General features: G+C 44.0%; 1 protein-coding gene across 3 annotated transcripts in view; it reads right to left on the bottom strand.

Annotated features, from left to right (window-relative positions):
• Window positions 1-16,799, bottom strand: part of ATAD2B (ATPase family AAA domain containing 2B) — a 175,978-nt gene that overhangs the window by 124,758 nt on the left and 34,421 nt on the right. For all 3 annotated transcript variants that reach the window (XM_048845622.2, XM_048845620.2, XM_048845621.2), the window contains exons 7-8: window positions 11,082-11,198; window positions 9,626-9,701 (exon numbers count right to left, since the gene is read on the bottom strand). In XM_048845622.2, the coding sequence (XP_048701579.2) occupies window positions 9,626-9,701; window positions 11,082-11,198 (193 nt within the window). The remainder of the gene's footprint in view (window positions 1-9,625; window positions 9,702-11,081; window positions 11,199-16,799) is intronic.

Genomic DNA, 16,799 nt, shown 5'->3' with positions numbered 1-16,799 from the left:
CCAGTGCCAAAGAAACTACAGCCTAGCCAAACATAGTAGCAGCAGTGTCACAAGTTATAGCAGTGTTCGGCAAACATATGTGTAGACACCGAAGTAGTAGCCTCACATACCTCAATATGGGAATATTCTTGAGGAATGCCACAGAGATGGAAATGCACCTTGTAGAAGGAGTACATATATTCAAAGGTGTTTGAATATCGCAACATTTGTACCTAGACTTAATGGGAGCCAGATACCCACTTGGAAAGTTTTTTATTAGAGATTGCAGACCCTTCTGACTTATCTGCTAGTAAGACAAACTATCTGTGGGTCTTTCTGAAGAGCTTTGTCCTATCCAAACAGAAGGCAAGGGCTCCCCTGATGTCCAGGATGTGCAGCAGTGCCTCCTGGTTATCTAGATGTGATTTGGGGTGGAAGACTGGAAGGTGAATCGGTTGGTTAATATGAAACTCAGAAGAAACTTTAGGTAAAAATTTGGGATGGAGTTGCAGCGTGATCTTGTCCTTAAAAAAATACTGTAAAAGGGGGCATGTTATCAGAGCCCCTATTTCCCCAACCTGTCATGTCAATGTGATGGATATCAGGAATGCCTTCACTAATGAACAGAGCAGTGAGCAGGTAGCCATCAGCTCAAACAGTAGTCTTCTGAGGCATTTATGGACCAGAATGAGGTCCCAATCAGGAGCTGGACTGGTGGATAGAGATTTCCAAGTCCCCTGAGGAATCTCGCTGATGTTTGGTGGCAAAAATGGTGGCGCGGAGGGGGGGAGGGGGGAGAATGAAAAGCAGTGATGGCTACCAGGTAGGCTCTTATGGGGCTCATCAATAGTCCTGACCTTTTTAGAGTCAGGATGTAGTCCAGTATATCTTGCAGTAATGAGGTCATATCAACAGACAAATCTTGTCCATTTTTGAGAGTGCATAGCAAGTAGACTGTTACCTGCTCAGAGTAAGTAAAAAGAGTACTACTACAAAGCAGGAAAGTCTCTAATCCTGTGAATCATCAACGAACCATGTTTTGAGAAGAAGCACTGTGATATTGAGGTGAAGGATCTTCCCGCCTTCCTGGGAGAGGAAATGAGGCGCAGCATGAAGAGTGATTGGTGACCAAACAGCCAGCTGTACAAGGTAAGGAAACCACATTTGTCTGGGCCAAGTCATAACTATTTGGATGACTCTGGCTTTGTCTCTTTTATTTTGAGCATAACTTTGGCTTTTAGAGGAGATGGTGGGAACGCACACAGGCGAGTTGACGACCAATAAAGGTGAAAATCATCCCACAAGGACTGGTGACCCAGTCCGCCTCTTGAGCAAAACTGGGTACATGTCTTGTTTAACTCTGTGGAGAACAAGTCTATCTGAGGGGTGCCCCATTGATGGAATATGTGGTGTAATATGCTGGGGTCTATTTCCCACTCATGGTCTTGAAAGAATGCTAAGTGCATCCACGGTCACATTCTCAACCCCTGCGAGATAGGCCACTGTGATGATGATCTGGTTGCATATGCACCAATTTCAAAGCTTGACAGTCTTCGCGCAGAAGGAGGGGGATCTTGCTTCTTCTTGCCAACTGATGTAAAACATGCATGATAAGTTGTCCATTATGACCTTCATGTGTTTGACCCTGATAAGTGGTAAAAACTGGAGACAGGGGCATCTGACCGCTCTGAGTTCCAGGAGGTTGATGGGTAGCATAGTCTCTTGCAACGTCCACTCACCCTGAGTCATGTGAGTGTTTAGCTGAACTCCTCACTTTAGCAGAGAGACATCCATCATTATGATGACCGTCCATTGCGGGAGGATGTGCAAATGGGACTCCTGCACACACACTGTGATGGTCTTTCCATCAGTTGAGGGATTGTTTTACAGAGGTGGGTATGGAAAGAAGCATATTTAAATGGCGTCTGGTGAATAAACAGTTCTGAGCCACCCCTGAAGGCAGTGCATTCTGAGTTTTGAGTGTTCTGTGACAAAGGTGCTGGCTGCCATGTGCCCCAGCAGCTGAAGACTGTTCTTGACTGGAGTTTGGGGGCCGAACTTATTTATGTTGGCTATGCTGGAAAGGGCCACAAAGCTGTGCAGAGGAAGGAAGGGTCTTCTGTTACTGAATCAAGATGTACCTGCACAGGGGTCAAAGTGAATTTTTGAATGTTCAATTGCAGGCCCAATTCAAAGAAGAGATCTATCACCTTGGAAGTTACCCGAGCCATTGGTTCCAGGGAGCAACCTTTCAGCAGCTACTTGTCCAGGTATGGGACTACTAAAATACCTTTCCTATGGAGCTGCACTGCTACTTCTGACATAACTTTTCAAAAGTGCCTCGGGGCAGACGACAGTCAAAAGAAGTACACTCAGTATTGAAAGTGGTCCTGGCCAACAGTGAAACGTAGGTATGACATTGGCAGACCAGATCATACCAGAGTGTATTCAGTCCAATTCACTTGTGTATTAGTATAGACCAAAATGATTGTTGAAAGTAGAAGACTGCATTTGATGTTTAGACTTCATGAAAGTAATGGGACGTTACTTGCACTGTATACCCCTGTAACTAAAATAAGCCATCAAAGAAGCCGTGTGGAATGCTAATGAAGGACTTCAACAGAAAAGTGCTATTTCCAAAGAAAGTGGCCATTGTGTGTGATACCCAGAGGTCAAAAGACTCAAAGTGCATTCCCCACTCACCGCCATCAAAGGAAAAGCCCACATGGGCTCAGCTGGTTTTCTGTCAAAAGAAGTATGGATTCAAGGAAAGATGTTTCATCTCTGGACTCTTACAGGGAAATGTATCAGATGCAAAGCAGAAGTCTGCAGAGACAATCTGGGTACCCTGAAAAGATTCTGCAACCATTTGGAATTACAAACTGTGACTCACCCATATTTTATAGATATAGATATAAAAAACCTCAGTAACTCATTTCCTTTTCTTAACTAATAAATCTTTAGTTAATTTACTATAGAATTGGTTGCCAGTGTTGTCTTTGTTGTAAGATCTGGAGTACCAACTGATCTGGGGTAAGCGACTGGTCTATGGGACTGGGAGCAACCTGATGTGGTAGGATTTTTGGTTTAACTGACCATTAGTTCAGTTTGTCTGAGTGGCAAGATAGACTGGAGAGTCTAAAGGGAAGCAGTCGGGGCAAAAGACCTATCTGGCTTCAAGATTAAACTCGATAAGTTTATGGAGGAGATGGGATGATGGGCTAACATGATTCTGGCAATTAATTGATCTTTAACTATTCATGGTAAATAGGCCCAATGGCCTGTGATGGGATGTTAGATGGGGTGGGATCTGAGTTACTACAGAGAATTCTGTCCTGTCTGGCTGGTGAATCTTGCCCACATGCTCAGGGTTCAACTGATCGCCATATTTGGGGTTGGGAAGGAATTTTCCTCCTGGGCAGATTGGAAGAGGCCCTGGGGGTTTTTCACCTTTCTCTGTAGCATGGGTCACTTGCTGGAGGATTCTCTGCACCTTGAAGTCCTTAAACCATGATTTGACGACTTCAATAGCTCAGACACAGGTGAGAGATTTATTGCAGGAGTGGGTAGGTGAGATTCTGTGGCCTGCATTGTGCAGGAGGTCAGACTACATGATCATAATGGTCCCTTCTGACCTTAATATCTATGAGTCTATGATGTGGTGTGATTTTTGGTTTAACTGACCATTAGTTCAGTTTGTGTCAGTGGCAAGATAGACTGGAGAGTCTAAAGGGATTGACTGACTCCATGGTAAGACTGGTATAGCTAATGATCCAACCAGCAGACCAAATTCAGTGATGAATCCTGTTCACTTGCTACCGGAGGCATGTTGCACATAAGCTAAGACAACATGTTACTGGCTTGATGAAATTTAACTGTAGACCGTACCACCAGCTTGGGATGTCTGCCCTGTTTTCTGGTCATCTGCCCTGAGGCAGGAACTCTCAGTTGTGAGCCACTCCAGAGAGCAAGAATAGTTTGTTGGGATCTCTGAACCATCTGGGACTAGTTGAGCATTCTCTTGTAGATGGGTGGATAACAGTATGGAAATATGCATATTGAAGGTTGAGGGATGAAAACCAATCCCCTTACTCTAGTGACAGGATCATCACCGCAGGTGTCACCATTTTGAACTTCTGTGCATTCATATAGGTGTTGAGTAGCCTCAAATCTGGGATACCTCCATGTTTTTTTGGTACCAGAAAATATCTTGAATAAAACCCCTTTCCTCTGTGGTGCATGGGGTTTGGTTCTATAGTTCCCAAGTGTGAAAGAGCCTGTTTCTTAACGAAGCAAGCTCTCATGAGAGTGGTCTCTGAAGAACAACAGGGAAGGGGGGTATGTTGGGTAAAGTGGATGGTGTATCCTGTTGAGATGATCTTCAAAACCCACTTGTCTGAAGTGACTGACTCCCAAGCCCTCCTGAAGTGGTAAAGATGGTCACTGAAGGGAGGAAGGCAAGTGACTCAGTGCAGCTGAAGAGAATGAAAATGGTAGTTCAGGCCCTCAACCAGCTGTCAAAATTGCTACTTGGAGGTGTGATGTGGGAGGCTCAGAAGTAGACTGTTTCCTTCGCTGGAATCTGGGTCTCTTTTGATGCTGTTTTACATGGCTTCCGGGAGGTAAGGAATTGAGCAGGATGGGATCTCTGAGCCATCTGGAACTAGTTGAGCTTTCTCTGTAGGTGGGTGTATAAATACCAAGAGAAAGTAAGGTATCCCTAGAGTCCTCTAACATTTGCAGAGATTTGTCCAGGCTGTCCACAAACAACTTAGACCCACCAAAAGGAAGGTGCTCCACCATATTCTGGACCTCTTTTGGAAATCTGAAGAGTTCAAGCCAGAATGTCCTCCTCATAACTACCACTGCAGCGATCAAATGGGCAGCAGTATCAGCGGCATCGAGGGAGGCTTGTAGACATGTTCTGGCAAGTAGCTGGCCCTCTGCAATAACTGTGTTAAGTTGATCCCTGAGCTCTGCTGGTAGGTGGTCAACAAAAGAGTTCATTTTGGTATAGTTTTGTGATTGTATTTTGTCATTTGCACCTGGTAAATGGCAATTCTAAATTGGAAGGACACTGAGGAATATGATCTTTTTCATGAGGCATATTTTTAGCGTAGTGCCTCCTTTCATGTTCATTAACTGCATCGACTGCCAAGGAGTTAGGTGAGGGATAAGAAAATAAAAATTTGGAGTCCTCTGCTGGGACATAATACTTCTTATCCACCCTCCTGCATGCAGTAGCTGGAGTGTGCCAGACTATCTTCTCTGGGTCCAGAAGAGCATCATTGACAGGCAAAGCTAAGTGGGTAGAAGCGGGTGAATAGAGGATATCAAGCAGCTTATGAGGAAGTTCTTTAACCTCCTTGAGGGAGAACTGCAAGGAGTCAGCAATTCTCTTGACCAGGACCTGGAACTGCTTGAAATCATCCACCAAGGATGGAGGAAGAATCATAATAGCTTCATCTGGAGAGGATGATTAAATGTTGGCTGCACGAGAGACCTCTTCATCAGTACTAGCATCCTGCTCCTCAAAAGATTTCTTGTCTCTGGAGGGACAAGATGATGCAGGTTGCCTCTCTCTGTGAGGAGTGATGGTTAGGACCCTACCAAATTCACGGCCACGAAAAACATGTCATGGACTGAAATCTGGTCTCCCCCTCTCAAATCTGGTCTTTTGTGCGCTTTTACCCTATGCTATACCGATTTCACCGGCAAAAGACTAGAGTTTTTCAAATTGGGGGTCCTGACCCAAAAAGAAAGTTGCAGGGGGTGGGAGATCGCAAGGTTCTTTCAGGGGGGATTGTGGTATTGCCACCCTTATTTCTGTGCTGACTTCAGAGCTGGGTGGCTGCAGAGTGGCAGCTGTTGGCTCTCTGAAGGCAGTGCCCAGCCAGCAGCCGTGCAGAAGTAAGGGTGGCAATGCCATACCATGCCATTCTTACTTCTGCGCAGCTGCTGGTGGTGGCTCTTCCTTCGAGCTGGGCTCCCAGCCAGCACTGCCATCTGTAGCAGCACAGAAGTAAGGAGAGCAGTATCGCAATCCCTCCTACGATAACCTTGCAACCCCCCCAAACTTCCTTTTGGCTCAGGACCCCAACAATTTCAACTTTGTGAAATTTCAGATTTAAATAGCTGAAATCATGAAAATTGCTGTTTTTAAAATCCTAGAACTGTGAAATTGACCAAAATGGACCATGAATTTGGCAGACCCCTACTGATGCTCAATGCCCTGGAGAATTGTTGGCGATGGGACCTTTGGCTAGCCTAATATGGCCAAGAAGGAGGTGCATAAGGTGGAGGTGGCACCCACAGGTGCTCATACCAGCGACATGTTGGTTGGAAACTTGTACCACGAGTAGTTATAGTCTCATCAAAAACTTCTGGAAAGGAGCCTCTATCGGACTGAGAGAACCCTGAGTTGATATTTGAGACACCAAGGCAAGGTCTTCATCAGCATCCTTTTTCTCAAACTCACTCTGGAAAGATGGAGCGCCTGGAGATCTGAGGTGAACCCGTCGTTACCGGTGAACTTCAGGTGATCTTTATGTTCTCAGTACTGACAGCATGTTGGAGCTGAGCAGTAGAGAATCGGGTGTCCCCTCAGATACAGCCAGGTCTCAGGGAAAATGGAACTCCTGCGAGTGTGTCATGGGTACTGAGTCTGTGGTCTCCATCAAGGTGATAATAGCTGAGGACACTAACAGTACTGGGGGTCTCGGGTGCTCCAAGGGAAGTGTTTTCGTAGCCTGATAGGGCTTCTTCAATATCGAGGAAGAGTTCTTCTTGCCACCTTAATCTGTTAACCGTACTAATGATCAAAGAAAGCTTTGCAGTCTTTCAGTGTAGCGGTGCTCTGGGTACCTGAGGAACCAGCAGCCTCATGGGTACCTGAATGGAGAGCAGATGGTGCCAGAGTAGCTGAAGACAGACCGACAGACAGACCGACCGACCATCTCGCCTTTTTAGAGGTAGATTCCCTACCTGGTGAGCCCAGGGCATGGTCCTTGAGGACTTCTGTGAGGAGTCTTGCATCTTCCTCTTAGATGCCCTGGAGGAGTGGGGCTCCAATATCATGGAGGCAGAAGATTTGCTTGGAGACCGGTATACAGGAGGGAACCCTTGGCCCAGGTCAGAAGCCAGACGTAAAGAGCTCTCGGTCATGAGAAGACAAAGTTTTATCTCCCTGTTTTTTCTGGCTCTGTATTTCAGTGCCAGACAGATGTGCATTTCCCCAAGGCAACAGATGCAGCAGGAATGCCCATCACTTACCAGGATCACCTCCCAGCACAACAGAGACAGACAACATTTGAAGCTGGGAGACCTGGGTAGAACATCCCAGTGAACAAGAACTGCTAACCAGTATCTATCTAAATATAATATATAATAGAGATTTTTTTTTAAAAAAAATTTATAACTAGAAAACTAAAATTACTACTATTACTACTACTACTACTAACTAAATAACTAAACCAGGGGTTCTCAAACTTCATTGCACCATGACCCTCTTTTGACAATAAAAATTACTTCACGACCTCAGGAGGGGGGACCAAATTTGAGCCTGCCCAAGCCCCACTGCTCTGGGTGGGAGGGCCAAAGCCCAAGCCCCACTGCCCTGGGTGGGAGGGCCAAAGTCCAAGCCCAAGGGCTTCAGCCCCAGGCAGGGGGCCTGCAACCGGAGTCCTGCCACCCAGGGCTGAAGCCCCAGGCATTGGCTTCAGCCCTGGGTAGTGGGGGCTTGGGCTTCAGTAAGTCTAAGCCAGTCCTGGCAACCCCATTCAAAGGGAGTTGCGACCCACTTTGGGGTCCCGACCCACAGTTTGAGAACCGCTGAACTAAACTAATGATAATAACTACTACGACTAACTACTACAATAAGAAATGAGGGCAAAGTTGAGGAAATCTCAACGGGGATAACTGCCAGAGCTCCCCTCTCAGACCGAAGTGGTTGAGAAGGAACTGAGGCGGTTCATCACTGCAGGGCTACATAACGATGACATGGGACACGGGCCTAACTAGCACACATACACAGGCCAAATGGATACTGCTATGAGAAATCTCTGATCAGAAGCATAAGGGGAGCTAGCAAACAGAGTGGAGCACCCATAGGGGCACTACTCAAAGAAGAGCATCTGTTCAAGAAATGCTTTGTCACCATTTCATTTAAAGAGATAAAATAACTTGGCTGAAACTAATGGACAAAATCCTTTTTCAAATCAGGTCTTTAAAAACAACATTTTTTCATCATACAAACAACACAGGAAATTATTCAAACTGAAAGAATTTTAAGCATTATTTATTTGTTTCCCATATTCACACTCTACTCTTCTGTCAGCTTGGACAAGAAGAAGAAAACTGCCAATTTCAATGTGGTCTACAATCAGTTTCTACTTCATTTCACTTAAAAGGTAGAACAGGATCATGATATTATATTTGGTTGCAAACACCACAGGAGGCCTTTTTGTTTAAAAAAAATTTTATTAATTTAAGTTCATAGAAAGCTCATTTTTACAAACTCTAAGGCTCCAGCCCATGCATCTGCACTGCAATTTTATAGTCCGAGAACCCGAGCCCCACGAGCCCAAGTCAGCTGACACAGGGCAACCACAGGTGTTTTATTGCAGTGTAGACATACTCTAATATAGCACTATTAGAGACTGCTACAGTATATAGATACACAGCTCTTTCAAAGAACCTGTATCACACCCGCTATTCCAGTCTTGGACCTCTCCTGAGCTGAATGCTAATCACACAAAACTTCTACTTGGCATTATGATACAACCATGACGTTTATTTTCATACGTTTCCCAATCAGAATGTGATCCTAAGGCACAATCCAAGACCCATATATTCATGTGATCAAACTAAGGAATTCATTGCCTCAGAAAGTGGTTGACGCCAAGTACTTAAGATTCAATATGGGACTGGATATTTATAAGGCTACCAAGAATATCTAGATTTGTTGCAATGAATAACAATCTCGGAAGGGATATTAAACCTTGTGCTTCAGGGCTTAAGAACAGGATGAGACCTATGGTGAGGTCAGGTTATCCCAAATCCACCTACTGCAATGTTCTTACACCTTCTTCTGAAGCATCTGGTGCTGAGATACTGACAAGAGACAGGATACTGAAATAGAAGGACCTTGGGTCTGTTCCAGTCTCGTAATTCCTATGTTCCTATATACTTCTGCAATTAAAAGTTTTATTTCACACTAGACTGCTTCATACTATTATTCAGATTAACTAACCGTCTTCCCATGAAAGTATTCAGCAATCATTGTATTTATAACACCCTAATGCTATTATACGGATTTCTTTTTATTAAACATAGGAAAATACAGCTAAATTGTTCCTCAATTATTTCCAGACAATACAAGAAAGAACAGGTTACAAACAGAAGATCTTTTAAAAAAAAAAAAGACTTAGACCCCAAACCTGCAATGAGCTTTTCTATCTTACATAGGTTTTGGATGAACACAGGAGTCCACCTACATGAAGCTCAGTGCAAAATGAGAGCCTTACTTCTGATTCTTTGGGTTTAATAAGTATCACCCAGGGACAGAAAGTTTCAAAATACAACAGCTAACAAAATACGATGAGGGAACACAAATGTCTTCTACCTACAAAAAGTTTGTGATATTTACCTGATATGGCTTCTTCTTGCAGGAGATCTGTGAATATCAAACAGTGCATTTTCCCTCTTTTTTTGATGAGCTGGCACTGAGCAAAAAAGGTAACAGGCTTGAAACATCAAATACAAAAAAGGGTAATCACATGACAATCTACTTAAATGAAAATAAGTTGTTGTTTTGTTTTTTAAATGACAAATCTATACAAAAAAGTGCCTATCTTGAGCTCTAGGTGACTTTGCCGAAAATTAGAAACACCTCACCCAAAACCCAGCAAATAAGACCATAATGAAAATAAGCCCATATATATCCCTCTTCCTCACAATCCTCATCTTTTATTGTGACCCTGTCTCTCCAAAAGCCACATGAAGAAATGGGCTTTGCAGCATGCCCTCACTGTCAGAAAATTTGGATTATTTCAGATCAAGGGAAGGAATGAAAAAGATAGCGTGGTCTTTATGAGGGGCCTCCATTACCAGTTCCATCTCTTTTCAAACTCCTCAGCTGATTGCAGCTGTCACAATATAGCAGAGATAGAGAGATGGTTTTTCAAATAGGCAGAATTCATGCCACCACATTCTGCAACAGCTTCAGTTTCCATGTTGTTTTAAGGTGTACCCTTATGTGCAGTGCACAGTGGTAGTTTAATTGTGAAGTGATATATGCATGAACAGCAGCAAGATCTACATCCAAAAGAAATAGCTGCAATCTCTTATCTAGACGAAGACTGGAAAATGCTGCTTGTGATAAACTAACAGCACCAACGGACTCAACACTATCCCCAGTTACACACTCTAGTTATGAATGGTGGGCACACAAACTCACTCAGAGGAACAAACTTAACCATCACCATATCTTCCATTCTGATTTCCCCAACCTACCAGCATCACCATTTCCCTATCTAGATTGAGCTTTAACCAGTTAGCTCTTATCTATGTCCTCATCTACGCCAGACTCTAAGCCAGGCATGCAAGAGCAGTAGGTAGGTCAGATTAGAGAGTTATAGAACTGATAACACCACCACACTGAATATACCACAGTCTATGTTTCATTAACCTTCTCAGATGCCCCGTATACAAGTTGAACAAAAGGGGAAGCATGATGCAACCCCATGGAACTCTGCATAGAAGCTCCTTTAGGGATGAAAAGCAATTATCCAAATTCTCTCCCCTTGTCCATTGTTCCGACCAAGGCAACACAACAGAGCAGAAGCGTGTGACCTTTGGTGAGTCACTTAACAAGTCTGTGGCAGGTCCTGGAATAAAAACCTTCATTTCCTCATGTCCAACTGCATGCTTTAACAATCTGACAATGTTTATTCAGTAACCCAGAGAAACCAAGGCAAAACAATTACAATACTTAACAGTGAAAAATGTATGGTATCTTTGAGCTCTACCAAAGAGCAAGTCCACTAAAAGAGACATTAAAATCAATACGAGTAGAAAGGTCATCTATGGTCCTGATTCCTTACCTATTGGGGGTGCCTGGTACCTTTCCACAGTTTTTCTTTGCCTTAGATTATAAGGTCGATCATTTTCTTCTCCTTCTGCCTCTTCTACTTCTATATCTCCATCTTCCTCTTGAGATTCTAAAAAGAAAAAGCAAAACACATTTTGAACAGTTCTATTTCTTTATTTTTCAGAGCAACCTTGCCCCTCCCACGCTCTCCCCAAAAATAAGTCCACAAAAATAAATTCTAAATGCATAAGGATCATTTTCTTCACTAATTAGAACCACCACTGGGGGAAATCTGTGGGATGTTTTGCCAAATTGCCTACTGGCTTCTATAGGATTTTTTTTGTTTTGAAAAATCAGCAGGATATAACAATAATAAATGTAGTAGATTTCTACATATTTACAAAGTAGTTTTACATAAAATTAGTTTATTTTACCCAGTTTGGGGGTTGTTGTGTTTTTCATTTTAATAATAATAATCCCTTACCTACTTGAGATATGTGGCTGGTAAAATGAAGGCAGCTGGGAGACTAAAGAAGTTAGCCAGCTGGTAAGTATTTGTGGGGCACTTCTGTCTTACTGCTACTGATTAACTTTGGTGGGGAAAGGGACAAAAGAGAAGGACTTTCTGTGCTGGGAACTTGTTCGCGAGCGTGGCAGGACTCTGGGTTGAATGCTGTGTTTTGAAATCTAAGTTTGGTTGCTGAATGTCTGAAGAAGGTTGCCCTGCAGTTAGGTGAGTCAGCACCTGCTTTCTAGCAGGGCTTTTTGAAGGGCTCTACCTGGGCTCTTTGAAGAGAAAGAGCAGTTCAGTTTTTTGTGTGAACAGGCCAGTGATTACAGACAGCTGAGTGTGATGGGTTGAGTCACCCATTACAGCTGTGTGTAAGGCCCAGGATTTAACAAGCATGCAAGCTCTAAATGGCTGGTAAGACACATGGCTGGTGATGCAAAGCGAGTTAGCCAGATGGTATTTCTGGATCACTTCTGTCTTATTGCTATTGATTAACATTGACCACTACCCCATGTCACTCGTCCACGTGGGCACTAATGATACTACCAGGTCTGACCCTGAGCAGATCAGCAGTGACTACAGGGCTCTGGGAGCAAGGATGAAGGTTGTGTTCTTGTCCATCTTCATGGCTGAGGGTAAGGTCCCAGACAGGGGGACATGCATCCTGAAGATGAATGCATGTTGACACCATCTGTGCAACCAGGAAGCTTTCTCAACCATGAATGCTATTCCACGAAGGAGGACTGCTGGAAGGAGATGGGGTCCACCTACCGAGAAGGGAAAGAGCCGCTTCAAGCCCCAACTCACCCACACACCTACAGCACATATTACCCAACATGGAGAGAATTCTGAGCCCTGACCAAGCTGGCTTTCGCCGAGGCCATAGCACATGCGACCAAGTACTCATGATGACCACATTTGTTGAAAATGGCTTCCAGAGAAACTTGAAAACAGGCACTGTTTTCATCGATCTAACAGCAACATTCGATATGGTATGGCACACTGGCCTGCTCGTGAAGATATCACAGGTCCTGCTACCTTGGGTTACAGGCATCACTGAACTGCTCCTCCGTGATAGGCAATTCAGAGTCCATATGGGGGAGAAGAGGAGTGCTTGGAGACAAGGCAATGAGTTACCTCCCAGGTCTCTGTGCTTTCTCCAACCCTGTTCAACCTACGTTTACATCAATGACCCGCCAACAACAGAGTCACAAAAGTTCATTTACGCAGACAACATCAGTTGCGGTACCCAGGCCCGGACATTCCACGAGCCTGATGCCACCTGAAACCGGGACATGACAAAGTTAGCTGACCACTGTAAGACTTGGCATCTCCAGCCAAGCATCATAAAAACAGTCTCCAGTTTGTTCCATCTTCATCACGCCAGTGCAACCCGAGAACTGAACGTTTATCTGAATGGTCAGAAGGTGAAGAATGAAGTAGAACCAGTCTATCTAGATGTGACTTTAGACCCACACTGAGTTACCATGTCCACGTGAAGACGACAGCAGCTAAAGTTAAGACGTGCAACAATCTTCTTAGCAAACTGGCAGGTTCATCATGGGGTGATCTAACTTTGCGGATGTCAGCTCTTGCCACCTCACATTCGGTGGCCAAGTACTGCGCACCAGTTTGGAGTTGATCGTCACACACCAAACTGGTGAATACACAATTACATGCTGCCATGAGTATCATCTCCAGCACCCTGCGTCCGACTCCACTCCCATGGCTTCCAGTTCTGAGCAGTATTGCTCCTCCTCATATCAGACGAGAGGTTGCCACTGGCAAGTTGCTGGAGAAAGAACACGCCAACCCAAGCCTGCCGCTGCACAATGACCTTTTTAAGCCACCAGCTGCACGTTGCTGTCACGTCACCCATTATGGTCTCATCTGCCACGCCAGGATGTGAGGGCGGAAACACTCTGGCGAGACGAATGAATATCTATTATAATCCCCAATCAGTCCCTTGTTGCTGACCCCACAATTTGCCCTCCTGGTTTTGACCTGCCCCATCACCGATGGTCCCTGTTGAACAGGTTCCGGACTGGGCAAGGCCTTTGTGCAGCCAAATAGTACCACTGGGGCCTTCATGACAGCCCTTTGTGCAGCTGCGTCACAACACAGATGATGCACATTGTCGATGAATGCCTGCTGACTAGGTTCAGTGATGGCCTAGAAGAACTGCATCAAGCCACTGAAATGCCATTGCTTGGCTAGACGACTATGCACATGCTAAATAATTAAGCGAGGAAAGCTCTAAAGTAGGTTCAAAGAAGACAGGTGACAAAAGCCCACAGGTAAGCATAAAAAAGGCAACTGTAACAGAAGGCTAGATGTTTGGGGGAACTTCATGGGCGGGAGGCATGGAAAATTACAGTAGGATCTCAGGTGCAACAAGAGAATAATCAGCATAGGAATCTGCTCAGTATCTCAGATGTCAACACAAATGCCAAGGGTATGGGCAATAAACAGGAAGAACTGGAAATATAAATACACAGGCTAAATTATGACTTAACTGGCAGCATAGTGACTTGGTGGGATAAAACTCACGACTGGAATATTGGTATAGAGCAGTACAACTAGGAAGACAAGGCAGAGAAAAAGGGAGGAGGTGTTGCAAGAATATATACACTTGTTCTGAGGTCAAGGAGGAGGTTGAGAGACAGATCAGTTGAAAGTCTCTGGGTAAAGACAAAAGGGGAAAAAATATGGATGATATCATGGAAGTGAGTCTACAGTAGACACCAAATCAAAAAGAGGAGGTGGATGAAGCATTTGAAGAATAACAGAAATATCTAAAACACAAGACCCAGAAGTAGTGAGGGACTTTAAGTACTCAGAGTCTGTTTGAAAAGTAATACAGCAAAACACAAAATGTCCAATAAGTTCGTGGCATGCACAGGGAACAACAACTTTTTTGGGGGGGTGGGAGGGGGGGGACAAAAAGGATGAATAACCAGATGGGCAGCTATTTTTGACTTAATTCTGACCAACAGTGAGAAATTCATTGCGAATCCTAAGGTGGAAGGCAATTTTGGTGAAAGTGATCATGAAATGATAGATTTCATTATTCTAAGGAGAAAGGGAGGAGTGAGAGCAGCAGAATTAGGATAGTGAAAATCAAAAAAGCAGATTTTAACAAACTCAGAGAATTAATAGGTAAGGTTCCATGAGATGAAAATCTAAGGGAAAAGGGAGGTCAGTAGACCTGGCAGTTTCTCAAGGAGTCAACATTACTGGCACAACTACAAATCATCCCGATGCAAAAGAAAGATAGGAAGAATAGTAAGATGCCAATATGGCTCCATCAGGAGCTCTTAAATGACATGCAAATCACAAAGGAATCCTATAAGACGTGAAAACATGGACAAATTGCTAGGATGGAGCACAAAAGAATAGCACAAGCATGTTGGAACAAAATCAGAAAGGCTAAGACAAAATGAGTTACACCTTGCAAGGGACAAAGACGACAATAAGACAAGGGTTTTTTTAAAATACATTAGGAACAAGAGAATGCTGAGGGAAAGAGTAGCGAGGAAAGAGTTAATAACTGATTACACATCAAGAAAGCTGAAGTGTTCATTAAAGGGTTAATGAGTAGTAGACAATTAGCACAATTAATATTAAAAAAACAGGGAGGGAATGCAAGCCAAAACAGGAAACGAACAGTTTAAAGAATATTTAGATAAATTAAATGTATTCTAGTTGGCAGGGCCTGATAAAATTCATCCTAGGGTACTTAAGGCACTAGATGAAACAATCTTAGAACCGTTAAGAATTATCTTCAAGAACTCATGGAGGACAGGTGAGGTCCCAGCAGACTGGCAAACATAGTATCTATCTTTTAAAAGTGGAACAAATAGGATCTGGAGATTTATAGACCAGTCAGCCTAACTTTCATACCTGGAGAGATATTTGAAAAATTTTTTAAACGATCAGTTTGTAAGCACCCAGAGGATAAGGTTATAAGGAATAGCCAGCATGGATTCACCAAGAACAAATCATGCCAAATCAACCCAATTTCCTTCTTTGACCGGGTTAGTGGCCCAATGTATGGGGGGAAGCAGAAGATGTGATATATCTTGATTTCAGTAACACTTTTCACAGTCCCACATGACATTCTCATAAGCAAACTAGGGAAAAGTGGTCTACATGACATTACTATACAGTGGGTGCACAACTGGTTGAAAGACCATAGTCAAAGAGCAGTTATCAATGGTTCCCTGGGAAGGCATATGAAATGGGGTCCCCCCACAGGTCAGTACCGGGACTGGTAGTATTCCATATTTTCATTAATTACTTGGATAATGGAGCAGAGAGTATGCTTATAAAATATGCAGCTAAAAGCAAGCTGTGAGGGGTTCCAAGCACTTTAGAAGACTGGGTTAGAATTCAAAACGACTTTGACAAATTGGAAATTTTTTCTGAATTCAGCAAGAGGAAATTTAATAAAGGTAAGCGCAACATACTTGCTTTAGAAAGGAAAAATAAAATTCACAGCTACAAAATGGCTAGATAGTAGTACTGCTGGGATAAAGTAAGAATATCCTTAATGTTTTCTCTGAATACTGTGTGCGCGCTTCAATTTTCCCAATGTATTACTCAAGTATCTAGGTGGAAGGATAAGCGTGTGTGATCATTGCAGCGACCCCTAGACTACCGAATGGCTGCCTGGGCACAAAGAATGGCCAACACTTTGTATCATCGCAACCGATGGCCAGAGCCCATCTTCTACAAGGAGCCAGACAAAGGTGTTGGAGAACAAAGAGACTAGGTGACCTGTTTGCTTGGGAAAGAGACAAAGCATGGAGGTGGAGTGGCTGGGCATGACTGAGGCTGAGCTACTGGAAGGAGTCCGTCTGCTGGTTTGGGAGTCAGAAGAAGAGCCCAGGGCTCTGGAGCCCCTCAAGATGGACTTTGCTATAACTTCCTGGCTTCTGTGTTAACAAGATCTGTTCTACGCTGTGTTCCCGACGACTAATAAACCCTTCTGTTTTACAACACTAGCAGAGATTCACTGCTGACTGCAAAGTTGGGGTACATGGCCCTTTCTGGGTGTGTGAGGCTTCCCCAGGTGTCCCACCCAGGTAGACTCACTGTGGGAAGCTCACAGTGTGAACAGGGATGCTGACTGCTCCAACGTCAAACCCAGGAAATGCTGAAGCCAGGGAGGCTTCTTGCCCTGGTCAGTGTGCACCCTGAGGGGAGACACATTACACT

The sequence above is a fragment of the Caretta caretta genome, chromosome 3, assembly GCF_965140235.1.
Source record: "Caretta caretta isolate rCarCar2 chromosome 3, rCarCar1.hap1, whole genome shotgun sequence".
NCBI lineage: Eukaryota > Metazoa > Chordata > Testudines > Cheloniidae > Caretta > Caretta caretta.
The sequence above is the reverse complement of the archived record's forward strand: the minus strand, read 5'-3'. Positions and strand labels throughout refer to the sequence as shown.